Genomic DNA, 24,611 nt, shown 5'->3' on the forward strand with positions numbered 1-24,611 from the left:
CGACAAGATATTTTTAAAAAGAATGCATCCTGCGGGATGTTAGGAGACGAGGAGCTCGTTATGTTTGCGCTGACACCTTGCAGTCAGGCGGCCGGGGCAGCTCTCAGTGACGTACGGGGTCCTTTCCGGCCGGCGTCGCAGGAAGTGAGTGCTAGAGAGCGGCGTGAGCGGAGACGACGTCCCAGTAACGTGTGAGCGGGAACCGGCAGGTAGAACGGGGCTGTACACCGCCATAGAGTACATAGTATTATACTAACATCACGGCTTGCTGGGACTGTTGGTTCCACAGCTGTTTTTGCATGAAAAATTCTGCAACGGTCTCCTAGATTTGCAATGATTGTCCCTGCTTGCTGTCAGTGAATGGAAACCTTCTTGTTTACATCCAGAGGCTTAAAATCCTTGTAGCCGGGTAAGAGGAGCGGCGGGCCGAAAAGTCAAAACTGCCCCCTTTGCAGATTTTGACTCTGTTTTTGATGCGGAAATGCTGCAGAGTTTCTGCTAGGGGTGACTGTACCAAAAAACAGAGTTTTATGTAGTGGGGTCATACCAGATGTTCTCTACAGGATAAGGCATAGCCTGCTGATTGGTGGGGGTCTCCCCGCTGAGCCCCCCGCCCATCTCAAGGCTCTCCTGTCCCTGCAGGCGGTGCTTCTACCCCGCAGTGACGGCACTCTGATTGCGGCGTGTGCGCGGTGAGCGCTACATATATTTCAAATGCAGCCCCACCATTCGTTATCAGGGGGTCTCAGCAGCCGGACCCCACTGATCAACACTTGTGATGTGTCCAAAGTTTGTAAAGCGTCCAGTTACTCCGATCAGTGGGCACGAGCATTCATCCTAACGACCGTTAGCCCAATCATCAGGCCGTGTCAGAGACTCCTCCTACGGCTGCGGTTTCTGATGCCGATCCGCATGACGACCGCCACAATCTGCAGCAGCGGCGCAAGTCGTAAAGTGGTTTCTCGCACGGTTCGGCTGCACCATTTCTGCTGCGTCTCAACGTACAATTCACTGCGAATCATAGTGGACCGCCGGAGCGTAGGACAAAAGTCAGCAGCCGCATACAAGTATTCCCTATATCTATAATTGTATGTAAATGTCCTAAAAAATACATTAAACCCACGTGAGAGATGTGCAGAATGCGCCGGCGCTGCAGATGTCACCACCGCAGACGCAGGAGAAGGGAACGAAAACCCCATCATTCACTGATGGCAGAGGCTATGGGATAACGTTAATATCAGGAGCGGAGTCTATAATAGATAACAGCTCTCCGCGAGTGACTGGGGCCACCGTCCTGATAAGGAGCCCCCACTTCCGGCGGCTATCACCTACCATATGCCTATTACACCCCACTGACCTAGCCGTCACTTTTGAACCTACCAACATGTTTCTTCCAGTTTGTTACTGGACTCATCGGGGGACTTAATAAAAGAGCAGGCATAAAGAAGATCACATGCCCTCCCGCTAGCATGACTTGTGAGCGCTCCCTTGGGATAATCTGGACAACTTAAACCCTATTAATTTGCTGAACACTGTGTATTTTATGGACCAAAACAAGCATACGCCTGTGTGAATAAGCCTTAAAGGGGTTGTCCCGCGAAAGCAAGTGGGGTTCAGCACTTCTGTATGGCCATATTAATGCACTTTGTAATGTACATCGTGCATTAATTATGAGCCATACAGAAGTTATTCACTTACCTGCTCCGTTGCTAGCGTCCTCGTCTCCATGGTGCCGTCTAATTTCAGCGTCTAATTGCCCGTTTAGAAGCGCTTGCGCAGTCCGGTCTTCTCCCTGGTGAATGGGGCCGCTCGTGCCGGAGAGCTGCTCCTCGTAGCTCCGCCCCGTCACGTGTGCCGATTCCAGCCAATCAGGAGGCTGGAATCGGCAATGGAACGCACAGAAGACCTGCGGTCCACCGAGGGTGAAGATTCCGGCGGCCATCTTCGCAAGGTAAGTAAGAAGTCACCGGAGCGCGGGGATTCGGGTAAGTACTATCCGTTTGTTTTTTTTTACCCCTGCATCGGGTTTGTCTCGCGCCGAACGGGGGGGCTATTGAAAAAAAAAAAAACCCGTTTCGGCACCCCTTTAAGTCACATTTATGCGCCTGCAATACAGATGTGTGTTGTGGCCTGACTGCGGGTCATCTGACCGAACTCCGAGCATCAGAGATTCTAATGAGGCCTGCTTCAGAATATGCGCATTCAGGCCGCGGCACTCATCCGTGTTACGGACGCATAAATGTGCCCGGAATATGTTGGCGTGTCGTGGGCCTAAAACTAGAAAGCCACGTTAACTGCCTCTTTATGAGAGCTGGTCAACACCCAGAAGCGGCTTACCCTAGCCCCCGTTCTAGCCTCTGCAGCCCCATGATGATAAAGTGTGGAGCGCCTTGATCCCTGGCCACTGCGTGGAGCCGGCCGTGTACAGAACAAATACTTCTTGTGAGCCGTGATCATTCAGACTACATTATTTCCACGCTCTTGCAGGATCTGCAGACATGGACGCTGACCCATATGATGAGTTTGGCAATTACATTGGCCCCGAACTGGACTCTGATGATGACGATGATGATGACGATATGGGAAGAGATGACCGGGACGTAGATGTGGTAAGACAGACGTCCTGCAGAGTTTGATCCACTTTTATAGTGTAAAGTGAGCGCTTCAGAATTTTGCAGCATCTCCAGCTCGCGCCACGTGGAGCAGGTCTGGAAAATTGCTGCACATGAAGCGGAAAATTGCTGCACTGAATCTGCAGCATTTTTGAAAAACCCGGCGAATTCTAAACCTTCCGCATGTCGCTTAATGCTGCGGTTTTCAGTCCTTGACGTACGAGGGTTAAAATCCACAGCAGGTCGGCAACAATAAGCACCGCACAATATGCACCATCTAGGTGCAGATTCTGCCACTTCAGATTTGCAGCTTATTTCCTGCAGGTTTTCCACTGCAGAAAGACTGCAGTGACTACGGCCTTTGTTAGGCCGCGCTGCACACGACCAGATTGGCATTACGGAATCCAGAGCGGGCATCTGCCTTCGGGTTCCGCAGTAAATACCTTCAATAACATGCTATGGAAAAACGCCTTTTTCTGCACACGAGTGGAAATAAAGGCGATTTTTGTGCGAATTTCGCACTGACGGTTTCCATTGCAGCAGTCCGACACGGGGCGCTTTCACAACTGATATGGGAAAAGCAGGAGTTTAGAAAAAAAAATCTGTACTGCGCATGTCCGACAGACGATATGCAGCACAGATAATGACAGGTACATGCGGTCACCGGCCGGGCACAGGGTCGGATTCCGGAAGGGGAGCTGGAATCCGACCCGTTTGTGTGTAGCCGGCCTTCGACTTACAGAGAGTCTTTTTTTCAGATGTCGTGAGATAGGATCATCCACTTACAGAGACGTTGTTGAAGATAATGGCAAGACAAATATCTGTCTGGGATGATTTAGTGAATCCTGCACTGAGCAGGTCATTGGACCCGATGACCCTGGAGGTCCCTTCCAGCTCTACCATTCTATTATAATTGCTTATTTTAGAATCCTTAGGGTACAGACACGCTGCAAATTTTTTGCCGTGGATTTGCAAATCCGCTGCATGTTACAGTCAGTAGCAACAAAATGGATGGTATTGTAACAAATCTTGAATGAATTTATTTTGAGGGTTTTCACTACGCTCCTTTCAGTGTTGCAGGTGAAATCTGTAGCGTGTAGACCCAGCCTAGTTAATCCTGGCTCACAGAAGAGTGAACGCTGCAATCTATTGCGCTGGAGGCGGCCCCAAGTGTCATATCATTCAGCTTTATTTGCCTCCATTATCATGCTGCTCTTTCTTGTCGTAGGCAGAAGATGATGACGACGATGAATACATGGGAGATCCTGATGAGGATCGTGCAGGGATGGAGGTTGTCCTCCACGAGGACAAGAAATATTACCCCACTGCAGAGGAAGTGTACGGCCCTGAGGTGGAGACTATTGTGCAGGAGGAGGACACACAACCGCTAACGGGTGAGAAGAGCATCTTATGAGAAGTGCCAAAAATCATTGGTCTTTCACTAATAGTCTTGGATTAGACTAGGACTTTCCTAAAATGCAGCCGCCCCTTGACTTTCCATAGCATTGTGTTAGCTAGTAATACCACGTGTGACCCTGCATCTTACCTGAGACTGTCGAATGAAGGTGTAGCACCACTTACCTCTGTCCGACAGTCACAGGCAGCATAACGGCTCCTTCACATCTGCGCTTTTGTTTATCTGTTCCGTCTGAGGAGCAACGAAAATCTGTTCCATTCATTTCTGTTCCGTTTTATGTCCATTTTTTAAATGGAAGTAATCGCACCGACTGCTGCGCTATTGTTTCCACGAAAAAATGGAAATCAAATGGAAAGGAAACTTTTTCTTCTGTTTTTAAATCCCGTAGTCGGTGGATGAGAAATCTGAACAGAAAGGTTTCCATTTGGTTGTGTTTTTGATGTCCGCTTAACAGATCCGGTTTGAAATGAGCGCGTGCAGAAGGTTAGGGGGACAAAGATATGGAAGCAAACTGATAGAAAGGGTCCAGTTTTTTTAACTGTTTTGTCTACTATTTCCATTAAAAAATGGAAAGTATGGTTTCCAGTTGAATTCTGTTCGGCTGTCCTTTCCATTTTTACAAAAGCAGATCCAATCAATACCCTGATGTGAACGAGCCCTAGCCCAAAATAATGTAGAGATCGCGTCATTACAGGGGTCGTCCCAAGAAAAGTGCTTATCTCGAGTCCACAGGATAGGGAACAAGTATCTGACCATTCGGGGTCCGACCATGTGATCACCTCTCTCCTCATTTAGGGACGCTCGAGACACCCGTTTTTAATCAGTGGGGGTCCAACCCCTGTGACTCCCACCTATCAGACACTTTCCACAACCAGTTAGTACCCATTCCAGTGACTGATGTGTTGCTGGGCACCATCTTTTATTAGGGCGATACAGATATGGGTGTAATGTTATATAATAACTGCTCCTTATAGCTGTACTGTAGCATTCTTCTCTATTTCACAGAACCGATTATTAAACCAGTGAAAGCAAAAAAGTTCTCAATGATGGAACAAGGGCTGCCCAGCACAGTGTATGCAATGGAGTGAGTATATAGTACATCAATGGGCATCTTCTGGGCTACCGCCTGATTGTATTCTTAGAACTTTACTCTCACTTCTTGCAGTTTTTTGGCCGATCTGATGGATAATTCGGAGCTCATTCGGAACGTGACACTTTGTGGACACCTTCATCACGGGAAGGTAAATGCCTTTCTAGAACTAAACTTTTTATAGTGTTCCAATTAACGCCCACAGTATGTAAGTTTACGTCCTGGGTGCCTGGTACTTAGCGTGACAGGGTGTTAACTTACATCCTGTGTTTAAACTGTCGCCATGGTGGCAATTGCAGCGATGCTGTACTGATGGCTACTAACATAGCAGCCAATCACTTCTTGCCCCTGGGTGGACCAATCACAACGGTCCTGCTCCAACGATCGCAGTGATTAGTCACTTGGCACTGACTGACTAATCAGAGCTTAGCAACCCGAATTTGTGCTGTTTATAGTGTGAACTCTCTCTCCAACCACCGCAGTTTTATCGGAGGTTGAAGAGAGAAATCTGAGAGAACATTATGTGAAAAAAAGGAAAATAACAGCGATCGTCATTAGTGTAGCGTGATCAGTATATTAGTGTAGTGAGTAAAGTGTGATTAGTATATTAGTATAGAGTCAGTGTGCAGTGTGCTGTGCGGTTAGCATAGGTTGGTGTGAATTAAAAAAAAAAAAATAAAGTTCTTGCTGTGTTCCCGTCTTCTGTCCCGTGGTCAGTCAGAAATCGCAAAAATTTGGGTTACTGTATTATCTATGGGGCTAGTAAAGAAGCTGAGGACTAGGGCTTAACAGAGCACAGATATTTTATATCACACCCCAATATCTTGTATGGATATGGGAAGGACGTATTTTGAAGCGATCATAAAATTCCTGCGTTATAATGACAATATGCAGTGCCCACCCGGCGATGTGCCCACCTGGCGATGACCCCAATTATAATCACTTACATAGAATCAGGCCGGTTTTAATGCTAACTTTGTCCAGGCGTACACCCCTGAGAAAAACCTTTCTGTAGATGAGTCTCTGGTACATTTCAAATGGAGGCTTCAATTCCGCCACTTCCTGCCCGGTAAGAGGTCACAATATGGCATTACAATATACAAGCTGTGCGAGAGCACATCAGGGTACACCCAGAAGGTCTGGATTTATGAAGGAAAGGACATAAAAAATTGAGCCCCCAGAGTGCGCCCCTTCCTGCGAAAAAATGTATAGGAATTGGTGCCTCCGCTAATAGACCCGGGTTACCACCTGTACCTGGCACTACTAGAAAAAAACAGAAAAGCTTCCCTAAGTCGCTGCTTGGGCAAATTCTCAAAAGGGGTGAGAGCCGGGCTCTATGCAGCAACCAAGTATTGTGTGCCAAGTATAAGGACAAGACGGATATCCTTATATTGAGCACAGTACACGGCCGCAGTAGTACCCCCTGCCCAGTACGAGGTACCAGTACAGAGACCCCCAAGCCAAACTGTGTCCTTTACTCCTAATAGGTACATGGGAGGGGTTGACTTGTTCGATCAAGTACTCGGGCCGTACAATGCCATGCGGAAAACAAGGGTATGGTATAAAAAACTGCCTGACCACCTCATACAGGTGGTGTTGTATAATGCCTATGTGCCAGCCAAAGTGACACTTTTCTTGAGTTCCAGGGGGTCATCAAGGCCCTAATACTTGGGGGACCAGGAAAGAGGGGGGAGCCCAGTAATTCTGGAAGAGCAGCCACAAGTACTGTACCAGGGCAACCCTTTCCTAGTGAAATTCCCTCCACTGGGAAGATGGGAAGGACCCAAAAAAGGTGCAGAGCCTGTTACATGTGATAAGGAAGGACATCGTTTATCAAACGTGCCCCACACAACTGACCTGTGCATAAAAGATTGCTTCACAATATACCGCAGGTCCCTGGAATTTAAATCTAATTATTGCGTTGAACCGCCGTTATATGATTTCCCCTGATGTATTCCCTACAGCTTATAGATAAAGCCACATGCCGGTCCTTCCCTTCTGAGCCCTGCCATGTGACCAAAGAGAAGCTAACATCCACACATGGGGCATTTCCGAGGTCAAGAGAAACTGGGTCATACATTGTGGGGTGCTTTTTCCTCCTTTTACCGCTGGCAAAAATGTAAAACAGTGGAGCTAAACCGGCAGATTACTGGAAAAATTGGTATCTTTAATTTTCTAATCAAAATGTTAAAAAAAAAACGCTCACAACACCCTTCAATTGCTTGGGGGCCAGCACATAAAGCGTGTTTTTATTTATGGAGCAGATATTGTATTGACCGTTCTCTTTCCTTGATTGCCCCTAGACGTGTTTTGTGGACTGTCTGATTGAGCAAACGCATCCAGAGATCCGCAAACGCCATGACCAGGATGTAAGTAGATGTAATTGCCTGTTGGTGTAACACTTCTGCTACAACTACATTAATATAAGCAGTACAGCCCCAGCACCCCTCGGCTCAGTGTCGCTAGGAGCAAACATAATATGCTATTTGTTATAATAATGGTGGCATAGTCAGGGCTAACGCCCCGCTGTCAGTTTATGCTGATCCTGCCCTCCCCATCGGCCAAGTGTTTATTATAATACCGTTGAGTACAGATGTGGCTACAGAACCTCCTCCTCCATTATTAAGCTTCTTTTACTTGGCTCAGTTATGGGGCTAAACTTTCCTCCAGATGTTTGTTCGCCCAACAATCAGACTGTATAAAAGGGCCAACAATCAGCCAACAAATGAGTAAATGCTTGTTAGTGGGCTGATTGCTGCAGAATAAGTTGGCGCTATAATACGAATAAAGATTATTATGATGATCGGTGACTTTCAGCATACAAAAGCTCTGTGATCAGCTGTACGTATCCCCTTGTAAACGGACAGATGTACAGTTGGCTTATGGGGGCGCACCATCGTACTAAGGATCATTCATCCCCATAGCTACAATTGTTGGCCATTGCAAACAAAAGCAAACCAGTGCCAATCAAAATGCTTGTTGATCTGTTTTCGTTTACATCAGGCCTTGTGACCGTCCGGCCGTATTCTGGCGTAATTCTGCTTTGTCCTCCGTGTCCGCTGCTTTATGTGAATGTCTTTCTGATCTCTTTCAGCTTTGTTACACTGACATCCTCTTCACAGAACAGGAGGTAAGTGGCTACATGGTGCTTGTAAAATCATTTTACCTACAGCTTTAGGGCTTTTACCCACTAGCTTTTTTTTTTCCGCTGCGATTTCGCTGCGTTTTTTTCCAAATGTCAATGGGACTTTCTAATGTTAAACATCGCATTGCACAAAAATCGCAAGTTTGCGTTTCTGCGATTTTTGTGCAATGCGATGTTTAACATTAGAAAGTCCCATTGACATTTGGGGAAAAAACGCAGCGGGAAAAAAAACACTAGTGGGTAAAAGCCCTTAGGCCGCTTTCAGACAGGCGACAAAATATCGTGATTTTCCGCGATGCGCTACAAAACGCATGTTTGTGAAACCCATGCTTTCCTTCACAATAGCAATGTTTTCACTGATGCTATGTTGCGAGAAAAAAAACTTGCGGCATGCTCTATCTTTCTGCAATGTGCTATTTTTTTCTCTCTCCCTATGGAGCCTCCGTGTTTATCGCATCGCACAAACTTGCGATTTTCAGGCAATCCATTTTTGACATGAGAAAATCCTATTAACTTTTTTGTGATAAAATCGCGAGTTTTTATCATGGGCAGCAGCGACGCAATTTTTCACAAGAAAAAGCATCGCTGTCGCTCAAAAATCACGGGAACAAAGCTCCTATATCGATGCAATTTTCTAGCGGTGATATCGCTGTTGCCCGTGTGAAACGGGCCTTAAAAGGAATACAAAGCCGCTCCTGTTGAATGACTCTTAGGCCGCCTGCAGACGAGCGGGTCGGATCCGGCAGCGAGAATTCTCGCCGCGGGACCCGACCCGAGAGCCTGCAGAGACGAGCGTGTACTCACCTGCGCCTGGCAGCCCCGGCTCTTTCATGTGCCGGCTGCCGCGCAGCCGGCGCATGCGCAGACCAGAGCCGACAGCCGGGTGAGTGCGAGCCCCGCACAAAAATAGGACATGCCGCGGTTTGTTTGCCGCGCGAGATTTTGCGCGGCCAAACCGCGGCCGTCTGCATAGGAGTGCGTATTGTAATGCACTCCTATGCAAACTTTCAGTGGCGGAAATCCCGCGGCGGGATTTCCGCCCGTGTGCAGGCGGCCTTAGCTGCCTGTAACTTGTATTCTTCTTTGTTTCCAGAGAGGCGTTGGTATGAAAAGTACACCGGTGACCATCGTTCTCCCCGACACCAAGGAAAAATCCTATCTGTTTAATATAATGGATACTCCAGGTATGGAACTCTTGGAGGAGGAGATTATATTGTTTAGTTGGGGTAGGGGTGATGGGCAGCTGATATACCTGTTAACAGAGCATAGCATGCAGGCATCAATAGCCTTTATTTAAAGGGGTTTAAAATAATGATGATTGATCCTTAGGATCCTTTAAAGGGGTTCTCACCCCCCCCCCCCCCCCCTTCTCCTTTCTCTCCACTCCCTCTTTATTGTTTTCATGCATGCGACACATCTTTGTCATTTTACTTTGCAGGTCATGTGAACTTTTCTGATGAGGTGACAGCTGGTTTTCGGATATCGGATGGTATCGTGTTGTTCATCGATGCAGCGGAGGGGGTAAGAATCTCAGTCTGCATTAATAGATTTGTGCTGAAATATGTTGCTAATTGACCATATGCAAGGTTTAAAAATGGGGAAAAATGCCATCTAGAGCCATGTTCCTACTGCTGATTCTGTCTTTGCTTTTTTCTTCACTCAATGCAGAATAACCCTTTCCAATCCACTGTCTGACGTCTTCCTACATTCTGATTAAAGCTTGTACAGCTCCAATGTCAGAAGACGTCCAACAGGGTATTCTTACCGTCTATTGCCAACCACTCTGCTCTCGGAGCCTCTCTGGCGCACACACACTGGCTTTAGCCAGCTGATAGCACCGTTGTATAACAGCAAAAAGAGAAAGCCTTTTAGGAAACCCCGAATCCAAAATTGGATTGGAAAGGGTTAATTTAATTGCATTCTCATTAGAGATGAGCGAGCATACTCGATAAGGCAAACTACTTGAGCGAGTAGTGCCTTATTCGAGTACCTGCCCGCTCGTCTCTAAAGATTCGGGTGCCGGCGGGGAGGAACGAAGGGGAGATTTCTCTCCCCCCACCGCCTCCTGCTCACCGTCGCAACTCATCTGTCACCTGCGCCGGAAGCCGAATCTTTAGAGACGAGCGGGCAGATACTCTAATAAGGCACTACTCGCTCGAGTAGTTTGCCTTATCGAGTATGCTTGCTCATCTCTAATTATCTTAAATTATCAGGTTTCTCATTTTGCTCTCACCCCTTCCCCCCCAACAGGTGATGCTGAACACCGAGCGTCTGATCAAACACGCCGTTCAGGAACGCTTAGCTGTCACAGTTTGCATTAACAAAATAGATCGCCTAATCCTGGAGCTGAAGCTGCCGCCTACAGACGCCTATTACAAGCTGCGACACATTGTGGACGAGGTGAACGGATTGCTCAGGTACGGGAGACTTTGTTTCCTTTAGTAGGACATAGTGACTTGATGCAGAGTGTATTAATTATGGTCTGTCCCCCTGCAGCATGTACTCTACAGATGAGAACCTGGTTTTATCCCCACTCCTCGGGAATGTCTGCTTTGCAAGTTCACAGTATAGCATCTGCTTCACACTGGGCTCATTTGCCAAGATCTACGCAGATACATACGGTATGTTAAGGTTTAGTTACTACGGAGGTAGAGTCCAATTGGGCATCCAATAGAGATGCATGCAGCATTAGAGCACAGACGTGCCTGCTGCTCCCATCTTGTGAGCAGACTCAAGACCCACATTCTTCATTGATAAGACACTTGTAGTTAACCCCGCCCTTACAAGGGCTTTCTGTAACATATTGATGACCTGTCCTCAGGATAAAACAGCAGTATCAGATCTATGTGGGTTCCACCACTCGGGATCTTTGCTGATCAGCAGTCTGAAGTTGCCATGAGGCTCGGGTGTGCGAATTGGACTGAGCTGCTCTTAGGCTGTGTGACTAATGAATGTGACACCACTGACCTGAAAAGAGGCTTAGCTGATCTTTGGAGCTCACCTCTTCAGTCAGCAATATCTTGGTCCTGGAAAACTCTTTTAACCCGTTAAGGACACGGTAAATGCCTTCCATAGCATGCTCTGGAAAAGTGATACTTCCTGCACATGAGCAGAAACCAGTTGCAGTTTACGCTCGCGGAGGAAAAATCGCAGCATGCTCGATTTTTGTGCGGTCTCCGCACAGACGGCTTCCATTGAAGTCAATAGAAGCTGTCTGATCCGTGGCCCACCTGTAATTGCCATTGCGGAAAAGTCACAGATTCCGCACCATCGCTAGGCGATGACACGGGAAAAGCAGGAGTTTTAAAAAAAACTGTACTGTGCATGTTCGACGGCAAGCCGTGCAGACCGTCCGCAGTACAAAAGAAAGCAGGTACGTGCCGACGCCGCTGCTGCCCGGGCCGGATCCCGTGTGCAGGCAGCCGAAGTTAGATGGAACTGATTTTCAGTCTTAGATATTTCTGCAACAAATCTGTTGCGTGTGAATTCACCCTTTTAAAGCTTTTGGAGGTTTGATTATGGTGGACTGTCTGCATTTCTGGATTAAAACTGAATTTGGTCTCAACCTGACTAATTGTTTTTGTTTTTTTTCAACTATCAGACCCCCTAATAAAGGAGTTTAACTGCTAAAAGCATAAATGTAAAACCACTGCTTGGGGGAACATCAAAGATAAAGATTAGAGATGAGCAAGTATACTCTCTAAAGGCAATTGCTCGAGCGAGCATTGCCTTTAGCGAGTATCTCCCCCGCTCGAGACTGAATGTTCGGGTGCCGGCGCGGGGGAGTGGTGAGTAGCGGCTGTCAGCAGGAGGGATCGGGGGGGAGAGAGGGAGAGAGAGATCTCCCCTTCGTTCCGCCCCGCTCTCCCCCGCAGCTCCGTGCCCGCTGCCGGCACCTGAACCTTCCGTCTCGAGCGGGGGAGATACTCGCTAAAGGCAATGCTCGCTCGAGCAACTGCCTTTAGCGAGTATACTCGCTCATCTATAATGAAGATAATAAAATGTATTTCCTTCTGATATTCGGGCAGATGCTTTATATTTCATGTCTTCAGGATTAAATTCAGCTTCTGAAAAGTTTTACTTCTAGTAGTAGTGGGGATCTCTGCTGGAGAGCAGAAGTAGTGCAGAAAAAAAACTGCACTCCCACTGTGTGGGAGCGTTACTGAAGGTAGATGTTTTACAGTCCTTGCATTCTGTGATTTGCAGGCGATATCAACTTTCAGGAATTTTCCAAGCGGTTGTGGGGCGATATCTATTTCAACCCTAAAACGTAAGTACTTACACATTATATATTGCCTCTATGAGCCAGAGCACTATGGCTAGTATCGCCTTAGCTCTGCGGAGCCCTTCCACACTCAAAGCTTATTGAAAAGGGGCGGCTAAAATAAGGTTTAAAGCGGAAAAATCTTAACTCTGTTTCTTCTTCCAGACGCAAATTTACTAAGAAAGCCCCAACAAGCAACTCCCAGCGAAGTTTTGTGGAATTTGTTCTGGAACCTCTGTACAAGATCTTGGCTCAGGTCAGTGCTATTTTTGGGGGTTGGGGGTGTTGTCCCTGTTTTATAACATAGTTTGGCTATTTTTGCTGGAGGCTTGTGTGGTGATAATCATGTTGTTTTCTAGGTGGTTGGGGATGTAGACACTACACTGCCCCAGACACTGGAAGAGTTAGGAATCCATCTAACAAAGGAGGAACTGAAGCTTAACATCCGTCCACTACTGAGGCTTGTATGCAATCGCTTCTTTGGGGAATTCACAGGTAAATAAAAATGTAACGGTGTCTGAACTGCCAGTCTGTATACTGTACATGGATGCTAATCGCATTGTAGCATGTCCGAGAACAGAGCTGCTTGGCTTACAATGCTCCTGACATGTATTTTGGGATGTAAGCATTGCACAGGATCACAGACACATGGCTGCTTTCCTTCTTTCAAAAGCCGTGCCGCATCTGTTAGCAAGTTGTATGCGGTACGGTAGCTTAGTCCCGTTGACAAGCATGGTGCCCTTTCTGAAAGAAAGCAGCTATGTTCTAATCCTGGACATCCTTTTTTAATAGAATTGTGTGTAATCCCTTCCTCTTCCTTCTCTCATTTTGCAGGTTTTGTGGATATGTGTGTTCAGCACATTCCATCTCCCAAGGCTGGTGCAAGAGCCAAAATTGAACACACATATACTGGGGGCATCGATTCGGAGCTAGGAGAGGAGATGAGCCAGTGTGATTCTGAAGTATGTACAGCTTCACTCTGTTAACTGACATTAAAAGGGTTATCCAGGTAAAAAGTATGTGTGATGTATCCTCAGGATAGGTCATCAATAACTGATCATCTGGCATCCGCCGCTCAGGATCATGGCCAATCAGCTGAGCGGGCTCCCGCTGTCAATACTGCTATCCAGAGTTGGGTGACACCATCGTTACACCCCTGTGTCTGTCAGAACCATTTCCAGGCTCTTGGCTGGAAAGACATTTGGTCTCACCACGCCAATTACATATACTGTTTTTGACACCCATCAGCGCCTCTATCATTTGCAGTAGCGTCGTGAATGACGAAACTGAACTGCTAAATTTAGGTTTAGTGTGCGCATTGACGGCGGCTATCTTCATGTCTGCTTTTCTGTGGAGCGGCACACTGTATCTAAGCTAGAGGCGGTATAACAGGGTACAAGAGCCTCCATGCTTGCAATTTCTCATGTTTGTAGAACTGCTTGTTCCAGCGTTAAAATAACCAAAGGGAATCAATTTAAGACGGATTAGCAGAACAATGCATTCACTTAATGGTGGTACATAAAAAAAAATAAATGCCAACATCAACACTAAAGGCATTTTGTTCTGGGGTGGAAATTGGGGTTAGCAGCTCTTTGGTATCTTTTTTTTTTTATATTGTTGTTACCCTGAATGGTAACCGATACCTGAGCATTCCAAACTCAGCGGTGGATGAATGGCTTGATGACTTGATGCAACGTCAACTGCTTTGGTACCAGCACTTGGGCTTTCCATCTCATTCTGTGAGAGATGTGTGTCAGTAACTTGCAGCTCTGTTTTGTTCTTCTAATTCGTCTTAAACTGATTCCCTTCGGTTGTTTTAGCGCTGGTACAAATGCGCCATAGTAGGTTCCTTTCTTAGTGCAATGGTCTTTGTACTGCTTTATAGCCCTGATATCAGTAGAGGGACTTAGAGATCTATATCATATGGTTATAGCAGCTGTCTTAGAGAAGGTAATATTGTTGGTGGTTGTCTTTTTTTATAAGGGCCCGCTGATGTGTCACACAACCAAGATGTACAGCACAGATGATGGGGTGCAGTTCCACGCCTTCGGTCGTGTGCTGAGTGGCACTATTCACGCCGGGCAGCCAGTTAAGGTGCTGGGAGAGAATTACACCTTGGAAGATGAGGAGGACTCCCAGGTCTGCACAGTAGGAAGACTGTGGGTGTCTGTGGCCAGGTAAGTGGTGCTATAGAAAATATGTCACCAGCTGGTGAGTGATAATTGTCCCTTTTTGTTCTGATCATCTTGGTTCTCTGTTATGTTCAGGTATCACATTGAAGTGAACAGAGTGCCAGCCGGGAACTGGGTTCTAATTGAGGGTGTGGATCAGCCTATAGTGAAGACGGCCACCATCACGGAGCCGAGGGGCAACGAGGAGGTAAAGAGATGATCGCAAATAATCCATTACCTAATAACATTTTGGGGAATAGACTTTGGAGAGGGGGGGGGGCTTACTTTTTACAGTTAATAATTGGAAACCTACTGATGATGAATGCAGTACAAATGTGTGTATATATATATATATATATATATATATTTGTTTTCTTTTTAGGCTCAGATCTTCCGGCCATTAAAGTTCAACACCACGTCAGTCATTAAAATTGCTGTGGAACCCGTTAACCCTTCAGAACTGCCAAAGATGTTAGATGGACTTAGGAAGGTCAACAAAAGCTATCCTTCTCTCACCACCAAGGTATCGTATCCATCCGTTTAATGTATCATATGGTATACTGTAAATCGTTTTAAAATTTCAAAGTGGAGTGAAATACACAACCCTCACAATCCCGTCTTCTTTGGATCTTGTTTTTATGGTGTATGCACTGTGGCAAAAATGACCTAACTTAATTCTGTGGGTCAGTACGATCATGACAGTACTGAGACCTCTCTCACACATGCTTTGCGAAAAAGCAGCGCTTTGCCACGTTTTACTAAAATAAAACAGACGCTGCTCGAAAATCGCCGTGCATTTCAGCTGCTGCCTCCGGCTGTGTGAGGCTCCATTGAAAACAATGGGAGCTCCTGACAGCGTTGAGCGCTGCGCTGAAAAACCTGTCTGTGAGGGGTGACCTAAAAGTATATACGTATTGACTGACTGATTTTTTTTTTTTTTTGCTGTGGTGCTTTCAGAAAAAGAAAATATCTTCAAGAAAAAATTAATTACTTTCTGCTGCCATCTTCTCACAGGCTTTAACTTTTTTTAAATTTTCCATCAACCTAGTTGTGTGAGGACTCGTTTTTTGTTTTTTTTTGCAGCACGCCCTTTAGTTTCAATTTGGTTCTATTTTGATCACTTGTTATTAAATTTTTTAAATCTTTTTTTGAGACTGGGTGACTAAAAACTACAATTTTGACGTGTATTTTTTTTCTGATGTTCACTGTGCGGGACAAATAGTGCATTACTTTAATAAATTGGGCTTTTACGGTTGCAGTTATATCTGAAGGCCACAGGCTGCTATGGCAACCAATCGTTTTGCAGAGAAGCCATTCGGAGCCCTCAAATTTCAATCTGGGTTTAAATGCAGCTGTGATCTGCCTTCACCCTGTTCGTGGCTGTTGCCGACAGCTGTCATCCGTAAGAAACAGCTGGCCACCCGTATTGTATGGAGCGGAAACGGCTCCCAATCCCCCTCATACAAACCCTGAACACACAGGACGTAGATTTATGTCCTTTGTTATTAAAGGGTTTTCCACGGAGATACTACCGATGTCTGGTCCGGAGGATGGGTAATCCATAAATGATCATCTGGGGTTCACTGCTCGGGATCCAGGCCAATTTCTCTTATCAGGCACCCGCTGATGGCACCAAAACACAGGGGTACGGAGCAGAAGCTGATGGTCTGACCCTTGTGTAGCGCCCAATGCTGGTAATTGCAGGTGTAGCTTTCATTGATTTTAATGGGAGCTGTTTCTGCAACTACCAGCCACAACACAAGGGGTCAAAGATTTAGCTTCTGCTCATTATCCAGCTGACAGTTGTGGCCGATCGGTGGACCCAGCCTATCAACCATTTAAGTGTCACGTAGACATGACTAATATATGTGATATTCGCCCAACCAGAGTTTTTCCCTGAAGATGGTGTCTTTGCCTTCTGGGGAAGACTGGCTTGGTTTATATCCTTAGTCAGGTTGTCAAAGTCTGTTGAAAGGTCTAGCATCGACTTGCAGAGTAGTCACCTTTCCATCCCCTATTTGCATACTTGTTACCCAGGGAGCATTGCCTGACCTATATAAGACTCTCTGTTCCAACTTTGCACTCTCCTCAAGTAGACACGTTCTCTTCCCCCAGGCCCTGGTGTTATGTATGAGATTGGCTGTGGGTCACCTGTGTAGTAATTGTCTGCATTTCTGTAGGTTGAGGAGTCTGGGGAACATGTGATTCTTGGCACTGGAGAGCTCTACCTTGACTGCGTCATGCACGACCTCCGCAAAATGTATTCCGAGATTGATATTAAGGTGAGTTTTTGAACGTAGTTGATGGTATTGTTTGTGAGCTGAACAAGTATACTTGAAGAAGAAAGGAAGATGATCTTCTGATCTCCAGATCACTTTTTAAGTGCATTTTTTTCTTAAAGAAGAGCCTCCTTATAAATTCCCTAGGAACCAATTACATCACTTAGGTGAACGCACACGAAGTGTTAATGTTGTTAGTGATCTGCTGTATATGCCTCAAAATTGGATGGAAAAATTTCCGGTGTGGTTTCATTTAATGTATTCCTTATAGGATTATATTTAGAGGGGCTGTCCAGTTGTAAACTATTGATGGCATGGCCTATTTTCAGGATAGTAGATTGATACTTTCCGTCACCCAAGACCCCCGATAATCAGCTATTCTTTGGGCTAGTGCGCTTATACGCTGAGGTGATTTCTGCAGGAAGTAGACAGCACTGTTCCTACTGCAGTGGCCAGTTTTGGTATTGCAGGCTTAGGTCCCATTCATTTCAGTGCCTCTAATACCAAGCCTGGCCACTGTAGTGGGAACAGTTTTGTCTGATTCCTGCAGATATCAGCTCAGTGGAAAAGCGAACCAGCCCAGAAAACAGCTAATTAGTGGGGGTCCCAGCTGACGGACCCTGATAATCTGTTATTGATGACTGATCATGTGAATGTGACCTCAGTAGTAAACGTAACTCCTCCTCTTTCTTCAGGTTGCAGATCCCGTGGTGACGTTTTGTGAAACTGTTGTGGAAACCTCATCACTGAAATGTTTTGCTGAAACGCCAAATAAGAAGTAAGTTGAAAAGTTAAACTCTGTAATCAGTAATCTTATAAAAGGTCTGGGAAAAACTTTTGGGAACAACTTGCTTTTGTCACTTAAACACATGTATTTTTGGAATAGTGTTTTATTAAAGTTTATGCACTATTTTTCTTCTGCAGCTTCTATATATAACGGCAGATACTGCAATCTGAGTCTTAATAGGAAATCCGTCAGTAAGATTGGACTGACGGCTTAAGGCCCATTTACACATAACGATTATCGCTCAAAATTCGTCCAAACAACCGAAAATGAGTGCTAATCGTAACATGTAAATGTGGGCATCGCGACCTTTTCGTTTGAACGATGATTTTAAGGTGAACTTAAAATCCATTGTTCAGCTACTGAGAGGTAAAGCAAACAGATTTACCTCTCAATAGACCACACGCTGTTATTTCCATAGGAGTCAGCAGATACCAATGTAATCTGCAGTCAGCCGCGAGCAGAACAGTGCAGCTGTTTGTACAGCTGGGCATGTGATCACACGCTGGGCTCTGCAAACAACTCCTGGAGGCCCTTTTGCATGCAAATGAAGATGATAAAATGTTAATGGACATTTACACTTTATGCAAAAAGATCGCTAAATCTTTCAGTCGTTTGAAAGACTATCTTTGCGTGTAAATGGGCCTTTAGTTTTTAGTGCTTTCGTGCAGCTATTTTATGACTGCAATAAAAAAAAAACTTTGTTGTGGCCGTAAATTAGGTAATGATGAGGTGCAGCAGAGAGCAGAGGGAAACGAAGCCGTCAGTGCAGCCTCACTGACAGATCTCCTACCAAGATGTAGACTGCAGTTTCTGTATACAGTGATATCTAGAAGCTGCAGAGAACAGTGCAAAATTTTTAGTGAGACCCAATTGCAAAAATAATTGTCAGCCCAAAATACATGCATTTAGGTGAAAAATGTGCCCTTTTCAAAGGTCTCCATAGCTTTTAATGTTTTCATTACATGGTAATATTGTTCTAGCCACACTGTTTCACCATTCTTACTCTTACCTTCTTGTCTGCAGAAATAAAATCACAATGATTGCTGAGCCTCTGGAAAAGGGTCTGGCTGAAGATATTGAAAACGAGGTGGTGCAGATTTCCTGGAACAGGTAGGTCTATAAATCTTGTATTGAAATTGCAGAATTGCTTCCATAAAGCTCCATATATAATAAAACATGCACTGGTGCAGTAGGTCTTACAAGCTCCACAGATGGGCCTGGTGCCCCTTTTTAGGCTGGTTCTTTGTACAGTATCCTCTCTGAACCGTAGTTTGTGTTATTAATTCACAGGAAGAAACTCGGAGAGTTCTTCCAGACAAAATATGATTGGGATCTCTTGGCTGCCCGTTCTATCTGGGCTTTTGGGCCTGACACTACTGGTCCTAACATCTTGGTAGATGACACATTGCCTTCCGAGGTAAGTGCCTGGTCTTTTTTATTGGAATTCACTGCTTTTACCATTGTCTATTACATGTTACAGTGTTCGTGTGGTAGAAGGGGGTCTTGTCATGTCTACTGCATATGCTACTCATTTATATTGCTAATACATATGGGGCTCTTAAACTTAAAGGGGTTATGCCAAGATAGAAGGTTTCTGATCTGTGGGGATCTGACTGCTGGGACCCCTACCCATCCTGAGAACCAGAGTCCTGAAATGAATGGATTGGTGGTTGTGTATGTGTGCATCAGCTCTCTTAATTTTTGTGGTAGCATGCGGGAAAAGCTGAATTAAGATTTCTGGTCAGTGTGGGACTCCACCTATGCTGAGAACAGGGGTCCCAAAGGTTCCCGTGTGAATGGAGTGGTGGGCATCCACGTTTGACACCATTCTGTTCCTGCAGTTTCTTCGGTGCCCCCCATTCTCAGTATAAGTGGGGACTGAGCAGTCACACCCCAACGGGTCAGTAAGTTCTCACGTATCCTGTTTCTAACGTTGGCATAACCCCTTTTAAGAGTGTTTTCTTCAAGGCAGCAGTCAGGTATTAAAGGGGTGCTGTAGACAAAACGTATACACCATGTTCTGCCTGCTGCAGGGCCTGAAGTGGAGAAACGTGACATGGGGCTCGTTGGCCATCCTCCGTCCCTCAGGACCTGCACTAGGGATAATACAGTGTAGTAGTTTAGCCTGGAGTGGTCCATTCACTTATGCTATAGACAAACCACATAAACGTTACACACACAAAACCCCCACAAGTCTGTTCTGGGGTCTAATAACAGATCTTCCATTTCCAACCTTTTGTGTGTTGCTACAGGTGGATAAAGCGTTGCTGAGCTCCGTGAAGGACAGCATTGTACAGGGATTCCAGTGGGGAACCAGGGAGGGCCCTCTGTGTGATGAGTGTGAGTTTATTACACTTTATCATGGTAATAACAAACGTCGTCGTCTTTGTAATGCTTTATGACGGGTCTCATATTTTTTTTTTTTTCAATTTAGTGATAAGAAATGTGAAGTTTAAGATCCTGGATGCTGTCATTGCTCAGGAGCCATTGCATCGCGGAGGTGGCCAGATCATTCCAACTGCCCGCAGAGTAGTGTACTCTGCCTTCCTGATGGTAAGGGTATTTCCTATCGGCTTGGACACATAGGTTAGGCCGTGTTCACGTCCCGCCATGTAAATATGTTCAGCTTTCAGGAAGTTTTCCTTGTGCCTACACCAAATGTAGCCATAGGCCTCCATTGAACCAACGGAGGCTGAAGGTAGTGGTGGTGAGGGGGGGGGGGGGGGGCTTTGTTGTCTTCCTTTTTTTAGGCATATGAAAGTACAACAGACAACCCACTGTGTGGGAAAACGCAATCTGAAAAGTATACCACACTGTATACGTTTTTAACATTGTGACCAATGGGCAACATATACCACTGCATGTCAGAGGTCTACATTGAAGAAAATCCGGATATATCCCTTCAGTCCATACAAATATTGTGATGTGAACAGACGTTTACTAGTATCAGTCATTACGAGCATTCTCTCTCATCTTATTTTTTTAAAGGGGTTGGGACTTTGGCCATTTTTATTATTGATGACTTATCCTGGGGACAGGTCATCAATGGATGATTTGGGAATCGGCTGATCAGTGGGGGTCCCAGGCTGCAGACCCCTGACGATCATCTATTGATAAGCTATCCTGGGTATAGGTCATCAGTAGAAGAAATGCCCAAAATCGTGAACAACCCCTTCAATAACTTTTGCTAGAAAACTGTCCCAAGCTTTCCCTGTGAATCACATTCATAATGTTGGTATTGTAGAAGCATTCCAGGCTTTTCAGTTGTGCGTGTCCTGCAGCACAGCAGGCTGGAGCTAGACTCATTCACTGGAAATGAGCCAAAACTCAGCAAATTAATGAGGATCTTGTCCACATTCTCACACAAAAATGACAATTAACAAGTAATGTCTGCATAGGCTTTGCTGATTATCATCTATTTGTGATATCAACCAACTTATAGCATCTTTTGATTTAGAAATACAGTAGTTACTGATCAGTTTGCTTACTCATGCCCCGTATGTTCTGTTACGCCTTCCATAAAAATCTGTCGTGCTTTGCCGGATATATGGCCATATACCAGCACTGTACTGTTAGGCAGATATAAGCTTAGTTCCTTTAATACATGGTCTAGTAAAGGGGATGTCCAGTTGTAAACTATTGATGGCTTATTCTCCCAATAGGTCATCAATAGCAGATTGATGGGGGTCTATTACACAGGGCCCCTTCGATCAACTCCTCTCTGGGCCGGCGTGTGTGTGCACTGAGCTTATTTCTGCAGGAAGCGGGGAGCTTCGTTCCACTGCAGTGGCCTGGCTTGGTATTGAAGTGAATGGGAACTTTGCCTGCAATAGTCTGTAGAAATCCGCTCAGTGCCTGAGCACACTGGCTTGGTGAACAGCTGATCAGCTGGGGTCCCAGGTGACAGACCACTGTCAATCTACCATTGATGACCTAGGCCATCAATAGCTTACAACTGGACAACCCCTTTTAATGACCCTATTTTTCTAGTGGCCCCTTTCATTTTGTTACTTTTTATCTCCTTACAGGCCACACCACGTCTAATGGAACCTTATTACTTTGTGGAAGTGCAAGCTCCTGCGGACTGTGTGTCTGCGGTGTATACTGTTCTGGCCAGACGAAGGTTAGTGATCATACATGACTTGGTACGTATATCAGGTCTGTTCTATAATAGTAACATGCTTCCTTCTGTCCCGCAGAGGTCACGTCACACAAGATGCTCCTATTCCCGGTTCACCTCTCTATACCATCAAAGCGTTCATCCCAGCAATAGACTCATTTGGTTTTGAGACAGATCTGCGCACTCACACACAAGGACAAGCCTTCTCCTTATCAGTCTTTCATCACTGGCAGGTAATATGGAAGCACAAGGTGTATCCAGCATTATCAGTAAGAGACATGAGTGCCAGTCAGTGACTGAATATTCCCTTGTTTCTTGCAGATTGTACCAGGAGACCCCTTGGATAAAAGCATCATTATAAGGCCACTGGAACCTCAACCAGCACCTCACCTTGCCAGAGAATTTATGATCAAAACAAGACGTAGGAAGGTATGTAAGACCTTAATTAGAAAAAAGTAATTCCTTAAATGTAGGTTTTAGAATCGGCAATCCCAAAAAGAGTATTTTTGCAGTAGCAAGTGGCTGCATACCGCTAGATATACTGTAACTTACAGATAAGTGTGTGGTCTGAACGCAGGCCGAGACATTCATAGCACCTGCGTGGCCATAGCAATGTGCAGGAAAAAGCTCTTCAGAATATCACTGCCTCGTCAGCGGTTGGACCTCCGCTGATCAACAAGTAACCACATAGGATAGTAGCATGCCAACACTTGCTATGACTGATATACAGATCTACAGATATATATACACCCCTTTGAATTCCTCTATCTTTGTTAGGCCGATCTCTGTGGAAATCTTACGACAGATTTAAAGAATCTATCACGGGGCATTAGCATCATAACCCCAATCTAATATAAAAAAGCCTACAGACTTTTTCTTGCACCGCACTTTGCCCCTCTTTGCATGACCTTTGGTGGCTGATTTTGGTGTCATTAGATTTGGTGCATCCGAAAGTCTAGCGGCAGTGTTGCACTTCAGCCAACAGCACCACTAGGGAGAGTCAAGCGTTGGTAAGCGACGTTCATATCAAGTGCTTAACAGTTTGACTGTTGCCATGTCCCCAAAACATGGAAGACCAAGCTGTGGACGGCGAACAATTCAAACCAAATCCTCGGCTCGACAGTTCTTAAAACATTTAGAGTGTTAACGGCCTCCATCAGCGCTGATTGTGGCTGTTGCGTGTGGATGTTTATCACAGACCGCCGGCACCTGCCTTGTATGAAATAGGATTGCCTCATGATTCCGCTCCATATAAACACTGCATACCCAGGATGTAGCAGAACGTCCTGTGGTGGTAAGGGGTTAATTTTCAGTAACAGACTTCCTTCAAAAAGCATCTGTCGGCAAACACACAAAACTATCCATAGAGCGGCACGTCACTGAAGAATAACAATAACTTTTCATATCTCCCAAAATAGCTAATGTTTTCTGTTAGTGTAATTAGCCATCTCTTCGTTACAGGGTCTCAGCGAAGACGTGAGCATCAGCAAGTTTTTCGACGACCCTATGTTGTTGGAATTGGCCAAACAGGATGTGGTGCTGAACTATCCCATGTGAAGGCGATGGGTGTCCAGGACCCTGAGGGCTTTCAGTTATCTGCAATGGTCATCTTGCTACCTGTATGGTATGGGGCCGGGTCTTCACATTTCTGTGTAGCGCGACATTGTCTCTGGCCCAGCATAAATTTATTTCATCACCTTCAATGTCCTCTAGACCTTGAGTCCTTTGACGTAGAACAGAATATTTGACTATTTGCCCAGGAACCTTGTGATGTGTACATAATGTTTATTTTTTTTAATAAACTCTTTCTTCTATATTTTCTGTTCCTTCTTTAATTTTTTTCTCTGTGGCGTGTTATAGCAGCAGGGAGGGAGTTGGACTCATTCCCCCTCCTGCCTGCATGCTACAAAAAAGAACAGGAGCCTTATCTATGAACATTGTAAAGGCAAATGGCCTGTAATTGTCCTCATGTTATACCGGACTATCTCACTATGGAGTACTTGTTATTGACACTGCTCATCAATCCTTATACACTCATTGATAACAAAATAATGCAGCAGGAAGGAGTCGTCGGAGTCAAATGAAACTTTCTATGTGTGATTTGTAATGATAGGTGTGTGTGTGTGTGTGTGTGTGTATGTGTGTGTATATATATATATATATATATATATATATATTAGGGAGTTACAACAATAAAGCAAAAGGGTATGTTTGCGGGAAAAAAACTACAATACAAAAGAAGGCCCAATCACATAGGCAGAGTTTTGCGGCACCTCTGTATTTCGCAGTAATAATCCTCCATAGCATTCAATGCAAAAAAGATTCTTTGTGCACAGCAGTGGAAACCAATTGAAGTTTCCACTTGCGGACTTGAAGTCAATGAAAGCCGTCCGACCCACGGCCCGTCCACAATTCACATTGTGGACGGGCCACTGATTCCGCAGGAAAAGCAGGAGTTTAAAAAAAAGTTAAAAATCTGTACTGCACATGTTCGACGGTGAACCATGTGGACCATCCGCAGTATAGAGCAGCTGGAAGAAGAGAGGTCCACGCAAACGCCGCCTGCACACACAGGTACGCAGGGTCACGAGTCGCGTTCAAGGCCAGATTCAGTGTGGGATTCCAAATGCAGAATCAGTGCTTGCTGTGTGCATTCGCCTGAATTTCTAGTACCCTGTTGGGCCGCCTCTAGCCTCGATGTATGATGAGATATGGGTGGGCATGGA

General features: G+C 45.5%; 1 protein-coding gene across 1 annotated transcript; it reads left to right on the forward strand.

Moving 5' to 3' along the window:
* The first annotated feature begins 125 nt into the window (after positions 1 to 125).
* On the forward strand, positions 126 to 23,701 carry EFTUD2 (elongation factor Tu GTP binding domain containing 2). The gene is made up of 28 exons (XM_066587980.1): positions 126 to 209; positions 2,488 to 2,609; positions 3,841 to 4,006; positions 5,035 to 5,113; positions 5,195 to 5,270; positions 7,423 to 7,488; positions 8,214 to 8,249; positions 9,358 to 9,448; positions 9,703 to 9,785; positions 10,515 to 10,681; positions 10,761 to 10,885; positions 12,471 to 12,534; positions 12,694 to 12,784; positions 12,888 to 13,023; positions 13,363 to 13,490; positions 14,512 to 14,705; positions 14,796 to 14,907; positions 15,082 to 15,222; positions 16,880 to 16,981; positions 17,674 to 17,756; positions 18,789 to 18,875; positions 19,056 to 19,182; positions 20,018 to 20,105; positions 20,200 to 20,318; positions 21,794 to 21,888; positions 21,965 to 22,118; positions 22,207 to 22,314; positions 23,347 to 23,701. Exons 2-28 carry the CDS (start codon positions 2,499 to 2,501, stop codon positions 23,440 to 23,442), a joined length of 2,925 nt encoding a protein of 974 aa, XP_066444077.1. The 5' UTR covers positions 126 to 209; positions 2,488 to 2,498; the 3' UTR covers positions 23,443 to 23,701.
* The last annotated feature ends 910 nt before the right edge of the window (positions 23,702 to 24,611 follow it).

Source organism: Eleutherodactylus coqui, chromosome 13, assembly GCF_035609145.1.
Source record: "Eleutherodactylus coqui strain aEleCoq1 chromosome 13, aEleCoq1.hap1, whole genome shotgun sequence".
Lineage (NCBI taxonomy): Eukaryota > Metazoa > Chordata > Amphibia > Anura > Eleutherodactylidae > Eleutherodactylus > Eleutherodactylus coqui.